General features: G+C 41.5%; 1 protein-coding gene across 2 annotated transcripts in view; it reads left to right on the top strand.

Moving 5' to 3' along the window:
* The first annotated feature begins 1,690 nt into the window (after positions 1-1,690).
* casq1b (calsequestrin 1b) overlaps positions 1,691-17,654 on the top strand; it is a 44,851-nt gene continuing 28,887 nt past the window's right edge. The window contains exon 1 of one of the 2 annotated variants that reach the window (XM_033651648.2): positions 1,691-2,090. In XM_033651648.2, coding sequence (XP_033507539.2) covers positions 1,854-2,090 — 237 coding nt within the window. In that variant the 5' untranslated portion in view covers positions 1,691-1,853. The remainder of the gene's footprint in view (positions 2,091-17,654) is intronic. The other variant, XM_033651650.2, reaches the window with a different exon arrangement.

Here is a 17,654-nt window from a genome sequence, read left to right as displayed (position 1 = left end):
CTGTTCCCAATTTCTCATATTACAGCCAAACAGTGCACTTTCTGAAAACATTTTAGGTAAGAAATAGGCAATACACTAATAGAATTTTGGTTAATATTTATCAGCATTGCCTTCCTTCAATGACACATTTAGTTGAATTAGCCGACTTTTAGCAGATTTAAGCTTCAGATTAGAGTTCTTAAAAACGTGAATGAGTTATTTTATTTTTGTTAAACTTAACGGTGGGTTATTGTCCACATTAGACTGCCTGTATTAAGATGTTTTAATAGTGGTTTAATTTCACAACAGAGACAAAGAATGCTGAGGCTCAGGGCAAACTGACAAAGAGGTTCCTCCTGTGATGCAAGCAGAGAGCTGTGATTGGGAGGAACCTCCTGTAGCTGTTGTGTTTTTGTGTGTGGATGGAATGACAGGGAACTTTAATGACACCTGTTACCTCCCTCCAGGCCTTTGATCTACCTGTCCCTGTCACACACCTCGTGTGCTTTTACTTTTACTGTTTTTTTGGTTTATTTATTATTTTATCATATCTTCTTTGTTTTACTCACATGTTTTTATCTTTCATTGCTCTATTTATCTTATTTTATTCTGTTTTTAATTCTTTTATTAATACTAATTTACCCTCTTTTAATGGTCTGCTTTTAGAATTTTTTATTTTGTTTAATCTTAACACATTTTTATAAATTCTGAGTCACATGTCTCTGTATCTTTTATTAGTGCGTTTGTCATTATAATTATTATTTCATGAGGTTTTAGTCTTAACTTTAATGGATGTGATTCACTTTTATGGTCGGTTGCTGGCTTGTTTTGTGCCCACAACTTCTACCTCGCACTTTGTTGCAGCACATTTTCTTCTACTTAGAATTAAATGTGCAAAATAAATAAAGTTTTTCTTGCTTGCTTAATATTTTAACATTTTTGGGACACTTTTTGGGACAAAAGCACAACATAATACTTCATTATCTGACTGTAAACTATCCATATTTATTACCTTGGCAAAACTGGCCAACACCATGTCAGTTCAGCTACGAGAAAATAATAATAATAAATTAAAATTGCGGAAAATGAGCTGTGACTTTAACAAAACACACATCCAGCTAGAATTTTAGATGCACAAATCAAGTGTATGCGTGACTCTTGTCATGACTCTTGTCCGTCAGTCTGTGGCTACAGAGCACATCTACCCTCTGACCCTCTGCGTGGACGCCATCTTGTCCACAGTGTTGTCCCACAGAGGCCTTATTTTTAGCGAGAGTCCAGCTCCTCTGCAAAACTTAATATGGGAATGGCATCTTGGAGCTCTTCTTTCCTCAACCTCTCATCGTACATCCGTCCATACCTTCAGTCCTCCAAGACACTAAGCTGGTATCTGTCGCTCCCCAAACACCCAACACAACCGCTGTCCCTTTTCATAGCCATGGCTTCAAACAGGTGGCCGTATGACCCAAGCACAGCTCCTCCCATGTTACCACCCATGCTATTTTTCTGACCACTGCTCAGGAGTCCCCCACCCCTCTCACTGCCTGTCCTACTTTTTTGGCAGCCCCTCTAGCTTGTGAGGGGCGAGTGGAATCAATGTCTCACTTACTCACATACTGATTTGAGTCCCCAAAAAGGGCCCCTCCCCTGAGTGGCGTCAGCAAAACCACGTGTATCTCTTTTTTAAAGGGAGGGTGTCACTGTTGAACCTGCTCTTCTCTAGCCAGCGGGGAAAGGAAGCAGAGTTTGTTCCTAACTCTCCCTACTTGACACCAACTTGCGTTAGGGACAGCTTTAACCAAAAGTGAGTTTTTTCCCCTTCTACTTAAGGCTCTGAGAAGAGGCGTTCTTGTGGCCACCAGGTGACAATAGCCATGAAGTGGGGCTGGGTGTTATTGGGGGTCTTTCTATCTTTGGGGACCCTGTCCTGGGGGGAGAAGGGCTTGGAGATCCCCGAGTATGATGGCAAAGACCGTGTCCATGACCTCAACGCCAAGAACTACAAGTCCATCATGAAAAAGTACGACGTGATGGTGATCTACTACCACAAAAATGTGGATGGGAACCGCAGCGCCATGAAGCAGCTTCAGATGGAGGAGCTGGCGTTGGAGGTGGGTCTCCGCAAAAGCATGACAGTGGATGGATTTGTATCCCATGTGGGGGAAGGGTCACGGTGGGAAGATGGGAAGGAAGGGAATGGTTTCACATGGAGACTTTGGCTCCAGTTGGGGATTCCTGGACAGGGTCATGGCTTTTGCATGTAGAGTTTCAGTTAAGTGGGTTTACGGCTGTTGACAGGTGAGGGAGAAGGTGGAAAACATGGGGTCAGGTTGAGTTGAGGGATTCGTAGACCCTTCAGGTGTGGCAACCTGCCAAGTATGACTGGATAGATGCTGACCTGTGGGAGGCAGGTTGGAGAGTGTGGGGACAGCAGCGACAGGATGGAGGGAGGCACTGATTGGGAATGTGTATGTCAAGAAGATGAGGGGGAGGGCTGCGTCCAATAGTTTGAAAACAGACAGTCCCACACTGTGGACAATCATGCTCACTTTGCCAGGTGTAGGCAGGGCTTCTCTCTCAAGCTCTCTTTTTAAATTCTTCACACAACTGGTTCTGTCAATTTTTGTGTTTACAAATGAGTGCAGCACTATGAATGCCTTTCGGGGGAGACTGTCCAAAATCATGTCTTGCCTCTTTGACCATTTGTGATAGCTATTAACACTTTTGCCTTTAGATGTGATCGAACAACACTTTGTATGACCTAACTTAATTCAAGCATCAGACTAGTCCAGTTAGTAGGGTTGGGTACTGCTCACATTTGAACAGATACCAGTACCTTGAATTCGGCATTGGTACCCAATGGTACTGGACTCTTTCTGCAAAAACAAAAATTTAATTCTTGGACAAGCTACAGTTAAAAAGCGATTGTGCTTCTCTGCACATACAATAGTAAAGAAAATGGAACACATAGATCAAAACTGCTGGTGCTGCAGCCATAGTACTGTACATCTCACTGGAACGCAGATGGAGCTCTGTGCACAGCTTGCCAGGTTTGGGCACTTTGCAGCGCTTCTGCCTCTTTTCTGAAACCGGCAGCTCTGGGAACTGTCTGTCTGAGCTTGTTTTCCTGACCCAGGTGTGCTTTATTTTATGTGAATCAGAACTAGGTAATACCGATGTAATTCTGCTGGCACCCTTAAAAGTAGAGTTTGGTACCCAACCGGTCAGCTCATTAGTTCATATAGCTACTGTAGTGTCTGTATGGTGAGAACCACTAAAATGCCAGGCAAGAGCCTCCCATATCTTTTCATCTGCTATCTGAGAGCTTTATGGTTTCCCACTAAATTACTGGATTGGACAAAAGTCAAACCTAAAGTCAAATGACAATCTCATCCCTCCTATTATGCAAGTCCTTCACCTACAAAACATTCAACCAGCAACTCACAGTAGTTAAGACAAAGCCAATCCTTGCTAACCAAAGAGTCTATTTGCATAAATGCTATCTTTGATTGGCTACTTGCTTTCCATTGGTCAAATATTACACCATATTTAAATGCCGTCTAAAAGTTTGCTTTATAGAATCAAGGCTTATGTCACATGATGCCCCTTATTTGTCAACCTATAGTATACAGTAGAAATAGTGCTACATTTGTCGTGTCGTTCCATCTCTACAATGAACAAAAGACCAGGATCTTGACTATTTCGTATTTTGTCAGTGTGTTATCAATGATTCTGACTGTACATAATGATGCATCATATTTACAGCTCAGTTTAACTGGCTGTTAACCAGAGGTTCAGTTCACACCAAAGATTCATGACGAGACGAGTTGAAACAGGCGACTACTTGAAATGCGCTGTTCAGCAACATTCTTAAAACCTGCAGGTTCACACCAATGCAACTAGATGAGACTGTGTATCATCTCTATGCAACAACTCTCTGTGCTTCCATTCTGATTTCCAGCTTTTTGTGCTTATTTTGTGGCTGAATATAATTTGTAGCTTCTTACAATATGAATGAGGATAGTGATGATGAGATACTTGCTACAATTGCATTTGTAGGTGTGATAACAGGGCGAGAAACAAAAAGAAAACATGCATCAGATGAACTTTATTCATTATAAATATGCTACAGTAATATACTAACATATAAAGGGAACAGCAGCAGTGACCCACGGTCTGACACCGGCACACCGTGAGGACAGAAACAGAGGGCTCTTCAGGGACGGAGCACCTACCTGTGGTCATTTTGACCTGATTGGCGGACTTAACTACAAGCTGATTATCTGTTGAAACAGGTGATGTGTTATATGCTCTCAAACCAGTGGAGTTGCAGGTGACACCATCAGCCTGCTTGAGTCGAGCTCAGACTACTACTACTAACTTTTCTCTGCAACGTTCTGAGATGGTTTTGTCTCGTTGCAAATCTTTGTTCTGAACTGGGCTTTAGTAAATAGAGAGGAGGCTAGTGACCATCAGGTCTGCAGATCACACAGGGCAAATAAACAAGTCTTCCATCCTTCAGCAGATACCGCAGAGGTGCCTTTAAGCCAGGCACTAACTCTTAATTTACTCCAGTGGTGCTGCTAATTAGCTGGCAGTAGAAAAAGAGTTTGCATGTTCTGAAAACTCTTACTGGATAAATAAATCTAACCAGCCCACAGTTGATGCACCTGGGCCCCACTGTCAGCAGCTGTATTCACCCCAGAAATCCTCCGCCTGTCAGAGCAGCAGTGTCTTCTTACAGAGGCACAGTGTACCTTACACTAGCCTGCATAAGTCACCTCTGTAAATAGCCCGGGACAGCTCTGCATGCTTAGCAAGAGGCTAAAAGCCCTCCTGGGACAGACAGAGAGTTTAGGGCCATATCTCACCTCAACTACTGCTCCCACTGCTCCGTCAGCTCTCTCAGGCAACACGCACTGTTCTGTTTGGTATCACTACACACCCCTCTGGGTGCAGGCTGGAGTCCTAAACCATCATTTACACACCCAAGTCACTGGATCTGATCAATTTCCTATCACTGCTGCCAAGTTGTGCTACTTGGCTTGAGAGAGAGATTCTTACTGGAGCAGGTCCTCGCTGGACTGTTACTCTGTTACTGACTTCCTGCCAGTTATGACCATACAGCCAATCGAGAAAGAGCAGTGGAGGTGCTCAGAGGGGATGCTTAAAATAGCTGGTCATTACCACCTATGAATCAGGAAGTATAAATTATTAACGTGCAGAGCTCAGGGAATCAAACCATTGTTTGAAGCCATAGGTATGATAGGGTGTGTTTCTGCTTTCAGACACCATACTGTGCAGTGGTTATTCATTTTTGACTAGTTACACATGTCGGTCTACATTTAAATTTTGCTACTCTTCAGTTTTAACACGTAGAAACATACGATTCACTACCCACCCTCCAGTCTCCATTGCACTGTGCACCAGCTAGGTCTGGTGGGAGCTTCCTAGTAGTGCCACACAATTACCTCAAGTAATGCCATCCTGACACAACAGCGTTGCTGTGCAAATGTTGTGCCCACCCTACCCCCACATTGCTCTGGTCTGTAAGTTAGCGGTAGGGGTGGGTATTGGTGCATAAAAATTTACCAGAATGCAGGACACTGAGTGTTTGATGCTCAAACTTTCCTGGGAGAGGAACCCCAAAACCTACATTTCATAAGTGCCTCCAACTGATGGGCTGCGATCCATGAGTGGGTTGTGGGTAGTGATGGCCAAATGAGGCCTCATGAACCACTGTCTTTATTTTCTGAAGCCACCAGATGGTGCTGTCTGTTCAACAATGGTTTGAACATTGCAAGTCCTTCAGCCTTTATCTTTAAACCAAGAGCGCCATCTGGTGGGGTCAGAAAATGAAGAAATTGGTTCATGAGGCTTCATTTCACCATCACTAGTCGTGGGTTCATTCTGAATGGATCGCAAGTGACTCACAAACAAGTCAAGTTTGTAAAAAACACACTTTATTTTTAAATGCAGTGAATTTCCAGCACAGTTTTTTCCTGTTATGAAGTACAACTTCCTGCTTTAGAGTGAATGAATGACAGACAGCTACTTAACAGAGTCAGCAAACTAGCTCGACGACACGGCCAAATGCATGTATAACGCTAAATAAATTAAACTGAGTGGACCTTGAACTGATGACTAAGAAGAAATCTGGACCCAGTGGCCGGACCAGTTGGGAACCACTGGCTTAGGAGGTAGAGTGGGTCGTCTAATTGGAAGCTCGCGGTTTGATCCCGAGCTCTTCCAGTCTGCATGTCTAAGTACTCTTGGGCAAAATACTGAACCCTGAACTGCTCCTGATGGGTGTGCCATCTGTTTGTGAGTGCGCTGAATGGTTAAGTACTGAGTAGCAGGTGGCACCTTGTATGGTAGCCCTGGCCACCAGTGTATGAATGTGTGTGTGTGAATGGGTAAATGTGACAAGTAGTTCACTTTATGGAGATATGATTAGTGATGGCCAAATGAAGCCTCTCCTGAGACAGTGGTCCAGGTCGGCACATGTCACAGTAATTCAAGTGACATTTTGCAAGTGAAGGCGAGGGGGGCCCCTGACACTTCTGACCCCTGGGCTTGTGCCTGGTAAACCCGTTCAGTAACCCATCCATGCATGCAACCTGCCAATCATGACAGCAAACTTGTTTAGGTTAAAAGTGAAAGTCTAAAACGAGCGACGAGAAGGCTGAAATGCAGACACAGCAGAGATGTGACAGCTAAGACAGGGAGCAAAACCTCATCGAAACTTTCCACTCAGAATGGTTGTGTAATAGAAAGAGTCACCCTATCACCCCTAAAATATGTCTGACACGTCACCTTTGACCCCAGCTGGTAGTCATCTTAGTCTGTGAAAAATAATCCTGTGGATCCTCTCAGCTGTGATGGGTTATAGCAAGTTAAACTATTAGTGCTCCAGTAGAAGTCAGGGATTATGAATATGCAGTACACAGTAGTGTCACAAAACCTGCATGATGACACCACTTTACATCCAGGATAAAATAGATCATGTTTTGACTTATTCATCAACCTATAGTTGTCATTTAGGGCCATTAGTCCACTAGTCACCTGCATGTTTATGATATTAATGTAATTATTAAATTGTGTATTTTGGGCGGGGCAACACAATGGTTTGAGTTGAAGGTGTGAGAAAGAATAATGTCAGTAACATTGTTAACACTGTGCTACATTACAGAGAAATACAAAACCGTACTAATGAACCTTCATTAATATAGGCCTATATTTTATCTACAAGTGCACGTCACACACTGAGCGAGCCACCTGTTAATGACGCTGTCGGCAAAGCAGTAATGATTGTGCTAAGTGGCTAATGGGCATGTAGCTACTTACGTGTTTAAATTTTGATGCATTTTCGGCCATTTCCAAGGGTCGTACTTTAACCACCTCCTCCTAAAGATTTGATCTGAGTCACTTCAAATTTGGTGTGTACCATCTACAGACAGAAAGTACCATCTAACAGTTCCTACATGAAACTGCTCACAACAAGGTCTGTGGATTATCTTGAGTAACCAGGTCATACAGTAATTTCTGGAAAGAGACATTGCTGTTGAGTTTTTCAAATGTATTTTTCGGTGCTTTGAGCACCACAAGCCGAGTGCCATCTAGTTCCATTATACTGGAGAGAAGGCAGACATCTCTACGGCTGATATCTCCAACAAACAGCAACTCACACCAAAACAATCTAGATTGATAAATAGCACTACAGGTAAGAGGGGAAAGTATGTGTATTTGATTTTGGGGTGAACTGTCCCTGTCTATCATCCTGTAATTATCTGCCTTTGGTGCCACATTGTGCAGCCCTCTGACTGTGTTCTCTCCCCCCTCAGCCTCTCTTTTAGTAGGAACAGTGCTTGAACTGGTTATTTCGACTGCTGGGTTTATTCAGAACTAGATCATCATCAGTCCTCAGGCTACATATACATGTATATAAATATTTTATTTTTAAACTTTTACTCCATTTGTTGTGACTGTTTTCAGGTGGCTTTTAAACAACTTTGTGACAGGAATGTCCCAATGTCATTTGTTACTTTCACACCTGCTGATCAATTAATGGACTAAACCAGGGGTAAGCAGTGATGGCCAAATGAGGCCTCATGAACCACTGTCTTTATTTTCTGAAGCCATCAGATGGCGCTGTGTGTTCAACAAAGGTTTGAAAGCACACTTCATTGCCAGTCCTTCAGCCTTTATCTTTAAACCAAGAGTGCTATCTGGTGGGGTCAGAAAAGACAGTAGTTCATGAGGCTTCATTTGGCCATCACTAGGGGTAGGCAACCTGCCTGTGTGTTCCAATCCCCATACTACTATACTATACAGTGTGCCAGAAAAATATTGTCATGTCAAATGCGGTATGATGACAAGGACATACTAGTGGAAGTTCATCATTGATTCAGTGATTTCACGTGTGTATGATGCGTGTCAACACAAAATATTCCAGAGTTCAAACTCACGTGAGTAACATGATGCGAAAATTTGCATCACGTTTGGTGTGAAAACATTATCCCGGCATAGATACAGCTAATAGATGGTACTAGAGGGTGGAGTCAAAAGTTTTACATAACAACACACGAGGCGACAGTGGAGGAGGTCATAATTTTGTACCTTTTAATGGAGGCAGCATTGTAGACGGAGAGTTCTGTGAGGTCATTAAATACATCCCAACATGTGGACGGAGAATTCTCTTCACTACATTATCAATTCGTTCTGTTCCGCCATTTCTAAGATTTCTTTGCCGTGATCCATACCACACTGCCTCCATGATCTCTGATGGTTCTGCTCTGTTTCCTCTGATCCGTAAGCTTTCAGAACACGTGCATAAATATGGACAAAATGAGCTTTACCCCCTTTAACATTTGTTGATAAGAGGTGGCAAAGTGATAATTCTGTGGACTTGTCTACTGTCGGCATATTCATCGTCTCTCTCTATCTCTGTTTGAACTCTGACCTTTGGCATAGAGCAGACTGTATATGTCCATCAATCACTGCGCTCCACACAGCTCAGGTTGCACTGATCTTTTACTCGCTGCCACACACACACACATTGTTGCTAAAGCACCCTGTGTACCATTCAGTAAACTGAACAGATAGCAGTAACCGCACTCCTCTATCTGCAACACTCATACAGACAAGAAACACATTTTGTCCTAAATAACGTAGGGTTATTTTATTTACCTTATTTGAATATCGCACAATAGCGCACATTTATTGATGTTATTATGTTCTAAACATGCCTAATTACAAGCTTTAAAATGCAGACCCTCTTAAAAAGGTCAAGATAAGTAAGAAAAAGGCCAGAAAACATAAAAGCACACATCCTACAGCAAAATGAAGCTAAATTTAATATGTAGCACCACATGTCACAAAGCTTCTTGAACATGACAATGAGTTCACTGTTTCTTGAACATGACAATGAGTTCACTGTACTCCAATGTCCTCCACAGTCACCAGATCTCAATCCAATAGAGCACCTTTGGGATGTGGTGGAACGGGAGATTCACATCATGGATGTGCAGCCGACAAATCTGCAGCAACTGTGTGATGCTATCATGTCAATATGGACCAAAGTCTCTGAGGAATGTTTCCAGCACCTTGTTGAATCAATGACACCAAGAATTAAGGCAGTTCTGAAGGCCAAAGGGGTCCAACCTGGTACTAGCAAAGTGTACCTAATAAAGTGGCTCGGTGAAAGTATATGGCAACATTACTCTTGATACAGGGGCGTATCAGTGATAATTACAAACATTCACACTGTAACAAACTGATGGCAAAAATATAAAATATTAGCATTTAGCATTTAGCGCCAAGCATGGCTGTCCTCATGTACAGTCTCACAAAGCTGCTAGTGTCTCTGTAGACTCTTAATTTTTTAATAATGTCTCAAATTTTGAAATTCTGTAGCAAATATTCACAGCAGTATAAAACAAAAAGTTTTATGATTTCAATATGTATATTACGCAGACACTTACAGTACAGTAGTGATGGCCAAATGAAGCCTCATGAACCACTTTCTTTATTTTCTGATCCCACCAGATGGCGCTCTCGGTTTAAAGATAAAGGCTGAAGGACTGGCAATGAAGTGTGCTTTCAAACCTTTGTTGAACAGACAGCGCCATCTGATGGCTTCAGAAAATAAAGACAGTGGTTCATGAGGCCTCATTTGACCATCACTACTTACAGAACAGTGCCGTGACTGAAACAATAACAAACCTTCATTCATTGATCATTATTTTGCCACATGTCCCCCCCCCCCCCCCCCCCCCCTCCCCCTTCTGTTAGAGGGGAGCTAAAGGAAAAGATTGCCCAAGGGCTTTTTTTTTCTCCTTCTTTTAGCCCTCAGGTCAGATAACATTATGTTAATCACTGAGAAAGGTGACACACGTGCACACAAGGCAAGACAACACGCAGTCTCATAATGAGCAGGGAATCTTGGTGGTTTGAAGGAGGCTTTGCTTTGTCTTTTCTAATCTCCCTCCATCTACTGAGAGATCTGAGAAAAGGTCACACTGTCGCTGTGGTAACCGCGATCCAAACTGACAGGCGGAGCCCTCCTCCTTTCACCAGCACAATAGATCATGTCAATTCCTCAATGCTGTCTCTACTGTTTGATGTTCCTCTGGCAATATTAAGACCAAAACTTTGACCTTAAATTTTGTCAAATATTAACTCCAGTATTACAACACATATGATGCATAGAGAAAGTCCCTTTCAAAATAAGATGCAGATAAATAAAAAATGATTTACAGCTTGTCGTTAAAGTTGTGCATCTTGATTACTTCTGCTGGCAAATTATGCTTTTGAGAGAATATTTCCAGATTATGTTCATGGATTGTAATTAAACTGCCCGAAGCAGCTACACTAGATGGTGCAATTTGCATAGCCCTTTAATCCATTAATGGCCCTCTTCACAAAGCAACCACCACCAGAACTGTAAAAGAATTGCTCAAAAAAAAATTATTTCAGTATGTTCTGTGGCGCCTCTGCTACCTCTTCAATAATAAGAGTAACACAACAAAGTGATAATGGCTTCATTTTTCCAGGTAAATCCATTTACAAATGGTATTTCAAACATTTTACCGTGTCTGTACGAAGCTTAAGATGCTACTAATGGAAACAGATGACAATTGATAAAACACTACATCGTGCATACACCCATCGAGTGTGTATTCAACACCTCTTATGCAAGGTTTTTGTTTCTAAATGAGTCAGCCGTCTGTTTTTTTGTACTGTAACCTGCATGTGTCCTGTACTAAGTAACTAAGAAAGATGGTATTTAAAGGGATACTTTGCAGATTTTCAACCTGCTTTGTATCATAACAGTATGGGTCGTATGTGTAAATGAACTGTGTTAAACTTCCCTCCATCTTACCTGCAGCCAGATCTCCCTGCTCATTTGCCAGCTCTAGCGCTGTTGCTTAAACTACACGTTGTAATTAATTTTTTTTTTAATGCCTGCCACCACGGACACAAGGAGTGTAGAAGTGGATTCAACTCAGACCAAGTGCCTAGCAAACTGTAAAAATAGGCAGTGCTGGTCAAATATGACCCAAGATTCTGTTACTGTATTGCCTACTTCTTGCACTATATTTCAGTGCACTGTTTGGCTGTAATTTGAGAGTTTCTGGACAGGAGGTGGGCACCATGTTTCTTGTAGTAGTCACCCTAGTGATGGCCAAATGAAGCCTCATGAACCACTGTCTATATTTTCTGAAGACACCAGATGGCGCTGTCTGTTCAACAAAGGTTTGAAAGCACACTTCATTGCAAGTCCTTCAGCCTTTATATTTAAACCAAGAGTGCCATTTGGTGGGGTCAGAAAATAAGTGGTTCATAAGGCTTCATTTGGCCATCACTATCCACCAGCGGGACCATTTATCAACACATTCTCACTCCAATTCGTCAGATATTGCTGCTTGGTTGGGGCCTTTCCACATCCATGTGCAAGTAGCTTGGGTGCGTCTGTTGTTGATGTTCTTGGATGCCGTGTCAACTTCAGCATATACTTCTGTTTTCACAGGAAATGTACATTTTGCATGCAGTCTCTTTCAGAATAAATGTACTTTATCGGACACCACGTTTTTTACAATCACCAGCCATCCTGCCCACCCTACTGAGACTTTTTGCACCCTTAACTTTGTGTCTGATGCAGAAGTCACTGCCCAAGCTCTGGAATTTGACGACTTTGTAATGAGATTGGGTTGGTTTATTGGTCTGGTAGTTGTAGGTTTTCTACCTCTTGAACAAATGCAAATGCTACATACTCTGTCTTCTGGTCATATAGCACCAATTTGAAAAGTAATTGCATCTTTCTGCAGTATAGTGTAACAGGTGAAACTATGAAATGTGCCAAAATGACACAACTGTGTTGCCAAGATACAAGAGATGCGATGTCATCAGACAGTGCCTCATGTTGTTGTGTTTGTTCGGTGGCTCTTGCTTCAAACGGATGCCTGTTGCTGAGCGCCTGTTTTGTTTTCATGCTCATGTACTGTATGATAAGATAGTAGCCATTCAACCGGGCTTGGTAAGGCTGATGTGTATGTTAGTAATAAATGACAATCATTGTGGAAATTCCACTTATTTTTCAACTTTTGTCTTCCTCTAAGCTACCTGAACCAAGACACACTGACCCAAACTGTTACAATAGACAGGCCAGTGTTGTAGAAAGACCGTCTTTCCAGCAGTGAAATACTTCTTTAGCTTGTGTTGTTGGCAACCAGGGAAATAAAAAACTCTCAAAGGCTGTTGCTACTGAGAGCAAAATAAACCAGCTTTACAATTCTTAGTCGGCAGAAAGTGTAAAGCAGGGTCACTATTAACTCACATGCCCTCTGAAGCATGTCCATCCCATGCAGCCACCACGGGCAGCCAGACAACTAGCACCTGAGTCTGATTATAGGCGACTGACACTGACATGACACACAATGCATAAATCGCATTTCATCAACGAAAGTTATCCTGAGCCAACAGGCTGAGTCCCCATGGCCCTTTAACCTCATGAACTCCAGATTAGGTACTTTATTTTAAACCTTTAACTCCCCCCAGGATAAACTGTGAGACTGTCCAGTATCATAAAGATCTCCTCGTACTGAAACACCAGTTTCACTTTTCCACATCCAAGAAGCTGTCAATACCTAACATTTCCCTCCCTTTAGTAACACTGCTGTCAAACTGTGTGTGAGCAGCATCACAACTTGATGGATCTCCTCTTACCTTCCCCGCGCTGCATCTTGAGCCCCCACTTAACAGTGTGAAAGAGGCACTAAATTAAGAACTCATTTGTCAGATGTGATGTCATTAAATGTGACAGGAGTTATGTTTAGATAAAGTGTCCTTGGTGTTATTCTCTGATGACATGTCATCAGTGCTGATGGGCGGAGATGTTTGTTTGCCGGCCAGCCGAGCGTCCCGGTTTGTCCAGTTTGTTCCATGTCAAAGGCCACCTGTTGTTTGTAGGATTAATAATAGAAGCTTTTGCCTATTGATTTCAAGGGTCTCAGCTGCTGTTGAAACTGTAGATTTTGCTGCCTGATGCACTGTCACAACATGGATCAGCTGAATGCTTTATTTGATAGTGCCAAGCGTTCCCCAGAGGTAGGATCAAGTCATTGTTTTGCAAGTCACAAGGAAGTCTCCAATCTTGGCACTCAGGTCCCAAGTCAAGTCACAAGTCCTGAACTTTGAGTTTCGAGTCCTTGGTCATAATGAGCTCTTTGCCAAATGTAATTCAATTTTAACAACAGAGTAATAATTTATTTTACTTCCTAAAATCATGAAAACTTTTTAAAATATGCATTTATTTCTTGAAACAAATTCATTAAAATATTACTTAGCTGTTAAGGTAGTAATGTTAGCTGAGCATTAGCTCGCTAACTATATTAATATTAGCTAGTGATGGCCAAATGAGGCCTCATGAACCACTGTCTTTATTTTCTGAAGCCACCAGATGGTGCTGTCTGTTCAACAAAGGTTTGAAAGCACACTTCATTGCAAGTCCTTCAGCTTTTAAACCAAGAGCGCCATCTGGTGGGGTCAGAAAATAAAGAAAGTGGTTCATGAGGCTTCATTTGGCCATCACTAATATAAGCCTTTACTTACTGTTCTTTGTTTTGGAAATTGTTGTGATTTCGTCTGTAATTTTCAACCTGCACATTTTGCATTCTGCAAACTGTTTTTTGTTGACGACCGCATACTTTTTGTGTGTAAACCAAATTATCTTTGGTATTAGTTTGGTATCTGCAACTTGATAGGATGCTTTCAAGGTCTCTAGGAATTGTGCCAGGTTTTGAAGCCAATTTTTTGTAGTGTCAAAAGAGTGAAACTACAACTTCTGAGACTGGCATGTGATGCCATTGAGCCCCCAAAGACGATGTTTCCCATAGACTTACATTGTGAAAGATATGTCTGTAAATCAGGGGATACATTTTTTGAGCACCACAGCCCCCACAAAATGGCTCATTTCAATATTAGAATTCAATCCACAACTAAATACTTTTATCCCTATTCAAGTCTGCAGAGTGCTAAAATGGCAGTAGGCGGGTCGGCCAACGGAAGTCTCTGATGTGCTTGCTCTTTGGGCCCAGTGATGCAGAAGCAGAGCCAATCATGCGGCTAATTTTAATGTTAGATAAGAATTAAGTTGCCAACTATGTTAACTAGTCTCAACTTACTGTTCTTTGTGCGAATTAATGTCGAACAAAGTTGGAAGTTGTTGCAACCTCATCTGTAATTTTTGCACATTTTGCATTCTGCAATTTGTTTTTTGTTGACCATCGCATACTTTTTGTATGTGAATCAAATTATCTCGTAAGTTTTTAAAACTGGCATTCATTAACGTAACGTTAGTTCTTTGAGGTTCTGTGATAGGATGCTTTCAAAGCCTCCGGGAAGAGTGCTTGGCTTTGAAGCCAATTTTGTAGTGTCCAAATCAGTGAAACTAAAAACTTCTGAGTCCGTCATGTGATGTCATTGGGTCCCCAAAGACTGTTTCCCATAGACTTACATTGTGAAAGACATGTCTGTAAATCAGTGGATACATTTTTTTGAGTGCCACAATCCCCGCAAAATGATTCGTTTCACTGTCACAATTTGATCCATTCTGTCTGGTTACATTAAGAAAGTCTAGAAGAGCCAAAGATTAAATCATTTTATCCCTATACAAGTAAGCAGAATGCTAAACCAGAAGTAGCTGGCTCAGCTGGCAGAAGTCTCCGATGTGCTTGCTATCTGGGCCCAATGATGTGGAGGCAGCACCAATCATCTGGTTAGAGACAGTGGAATGTTTCTGGCTTCATGCACCACTAAGCAACTTTGATAGACAGACATGAACAAAGTCATGCTTCCAACACTGTATCCAGGTCTTTTCCATAATGCTCTCAGATTGGTTTAAACAAAGTGAATCTGGGAAATTAAGTCTCAACGGGACATAAATATTATTAATGTTAGTTGATTTTGGGAATTTACTTTTTAAACAATGGGGGAAGATATCAAGTATTTTTCGTCAAAAGGCTCAAGCCCAAATGAAGTCATGAGCCATTGGTGTTGAAGTCGGCTTGTAAGTCTTTAAGTTATCAAATTTGTGTCTCAAGACTTTAAGTCCAAGTCATGTAACTCAAGTCCAAGTGTGACTGTGCATCTGTAATGTATCTGACCTGAGGATATACAGTAGAATATGATCCTTGGATATTGTGTTTTCGTCTATTCAGGAGAGGTGTTTTGTACGGACTGAATATGATGAACTGCAGTTCTCAAGTTGATTTGTTGTGCCGACACTCTACCAGGCGCAGAGTCATCTCTCCACTCGGTACACGAATTGAGATATCTTGTATGATTTTGTAAAATTTATTTTGGAGCGCAATCATAGTGAAAGTGAGCCTCTCTCTGTGGATGAATGGTGTTGTGAATTTTCATAAGCAGCCGCTCCTCAGAGTGCATCTGCCCATCTGCAGTCTGGTTTGGTAAAAACACTTAATGGCTTCATCATGGCGAGTGCTCCATCAAGCAGCTGTCAACTGCACTGTGCCTGGATCTGAAGTGTGGCTGGGATAGAGAGAGTGGCTCTTATTAACTATCTCCCAAATGAAATTCTGCTCTTCAGTATCTGTATTCTGTGGCGTCCACAGAGGGTGAAAGATGTTTCAAATCTTATCGGGGCTGGAATGAAGCAGTGCACTGATGTCATTTGGTTGAAGTTGAAACTGTTACCTGATGCTGTCAGCTGTTGCTGCCAGGATGTAATTGGAGAAAATTAATATAAGCCACAAACAGAACGTGAGTCAAAAAATCTGAGCTGAATGTGCATGAACAAGGCCAGTGAATGTTTGTCAACTTAACTATTATATAAATTGTTTTTGTTTTCTCAGCATATGATGTATCTCTTTTTCTAGATCCATGAAATCATTAAAATCATCAAACAAAGTACATTAAACCATTTTTTTTATAATAACTTCAGGGATATGGGGCCATTGCAGGAAGAGATTCAGCAAAATAAGATTAGTTATGGCCATGTAGTATAGAATATACAATAAATTGAATAAATTGATTGGAGGTAAACGCAACCAAACTATAAACTCAAAAACTAATTTCAGCATTAAGGCAAAAGAGAAATTAAAGTGTAATATATATATATATATATATATATATATATATATATATATATATATATATATATATATATATATATATATATATATAGTATAAAAGGATACTCCAGGTCAGTATTGCACTTCCATACAGACGGAAGGTTAAAAAAATGAATGGTTAAAACCAAAGCAGCAGAGTTATAAAGCTTCAAACAACAAAATCTATTTTTCTATTTTCAAAGAAGGAGTAGTGCTCCCCATCAAGAAGCAGGCAATAACAATGGAGGGACTCAAAAGCATGACTTGATACAGGGGTGTAAATAGTTCCGTTTCATGCGCATTTTTCTGTTTCCACTGTGAAAAGTTGTGGATGGTACCAATGGAACCGTTCTGTACCCTCCCCATTTTTGGTCCCCCCTCTGTTGGGATACCTAGCACACAGATCTGGTACTAAAAGGTGGAGCTGTGAACACTGCAGTCTGTTGATTGGTCAATAGATAGAGTTGTGGCTGGTTTTGAGGCTCATGTAACCACTGTTCATACTGTGGAGAGTTTTATTAGTAAACTGTAACTATAAAATGAAAGGATGTTTTGCTGCCTCTTGCAGCAGCTGGAGTCTGAGGAAAAATAACTTAATTCACTGGGTCAACTGCCGGCAACTTTTAAGGTGGAACATTAACTTGTAATGTTACTGAATCCATGAGTTGATGATGTGAATCCATCAACACACCTTAAATTTCTAATCTAATATACTAATTTCAACCGGGCTTTGTGAACGGCATATATTAATCCTCACTGTTGTGGAGGGTCATGCGTCACGTTGGCATGATATGCGCCCAGCTGTGTCAGATGCAAACGCGTTGGGGCAACAATGAAAGTTAAAGCAGCAGATGTCCGAGAAGCGTGGGCAGCAGGACTTTCACTCGGGAGGCTGGTGTTTGTAAAGCCAAACCCTGTCCTTTTTTTTCCTAAACCCAACTACGTGCGTTTGTTGTTGAGTGTGAACTGATGTCCAAAAGTACAAAAGACAAAGTGTCAAAAACCTAGAAGTTGCCCTAACTGTCTCTACGACAGAGGACA

This window comes from Epinephelus lanceolatus, chromosome 22 (assembly GCF_041903045.1).
Source record: "Epinephelus lanceolatus isolate andai-2023 chromosome 22, ASM4190304v1, whole genome shotgun sequence".
Classification (NCBI taxonomy): Eukaryota; Metazoa; Chordata; class Actinopteri; order Perciformes; family Serranidae; genus Epinephelus; species Epinephelus lanceolatus.
This window is presented reverse-complemented; position numbering and strand designations above follow the sequence as displayed.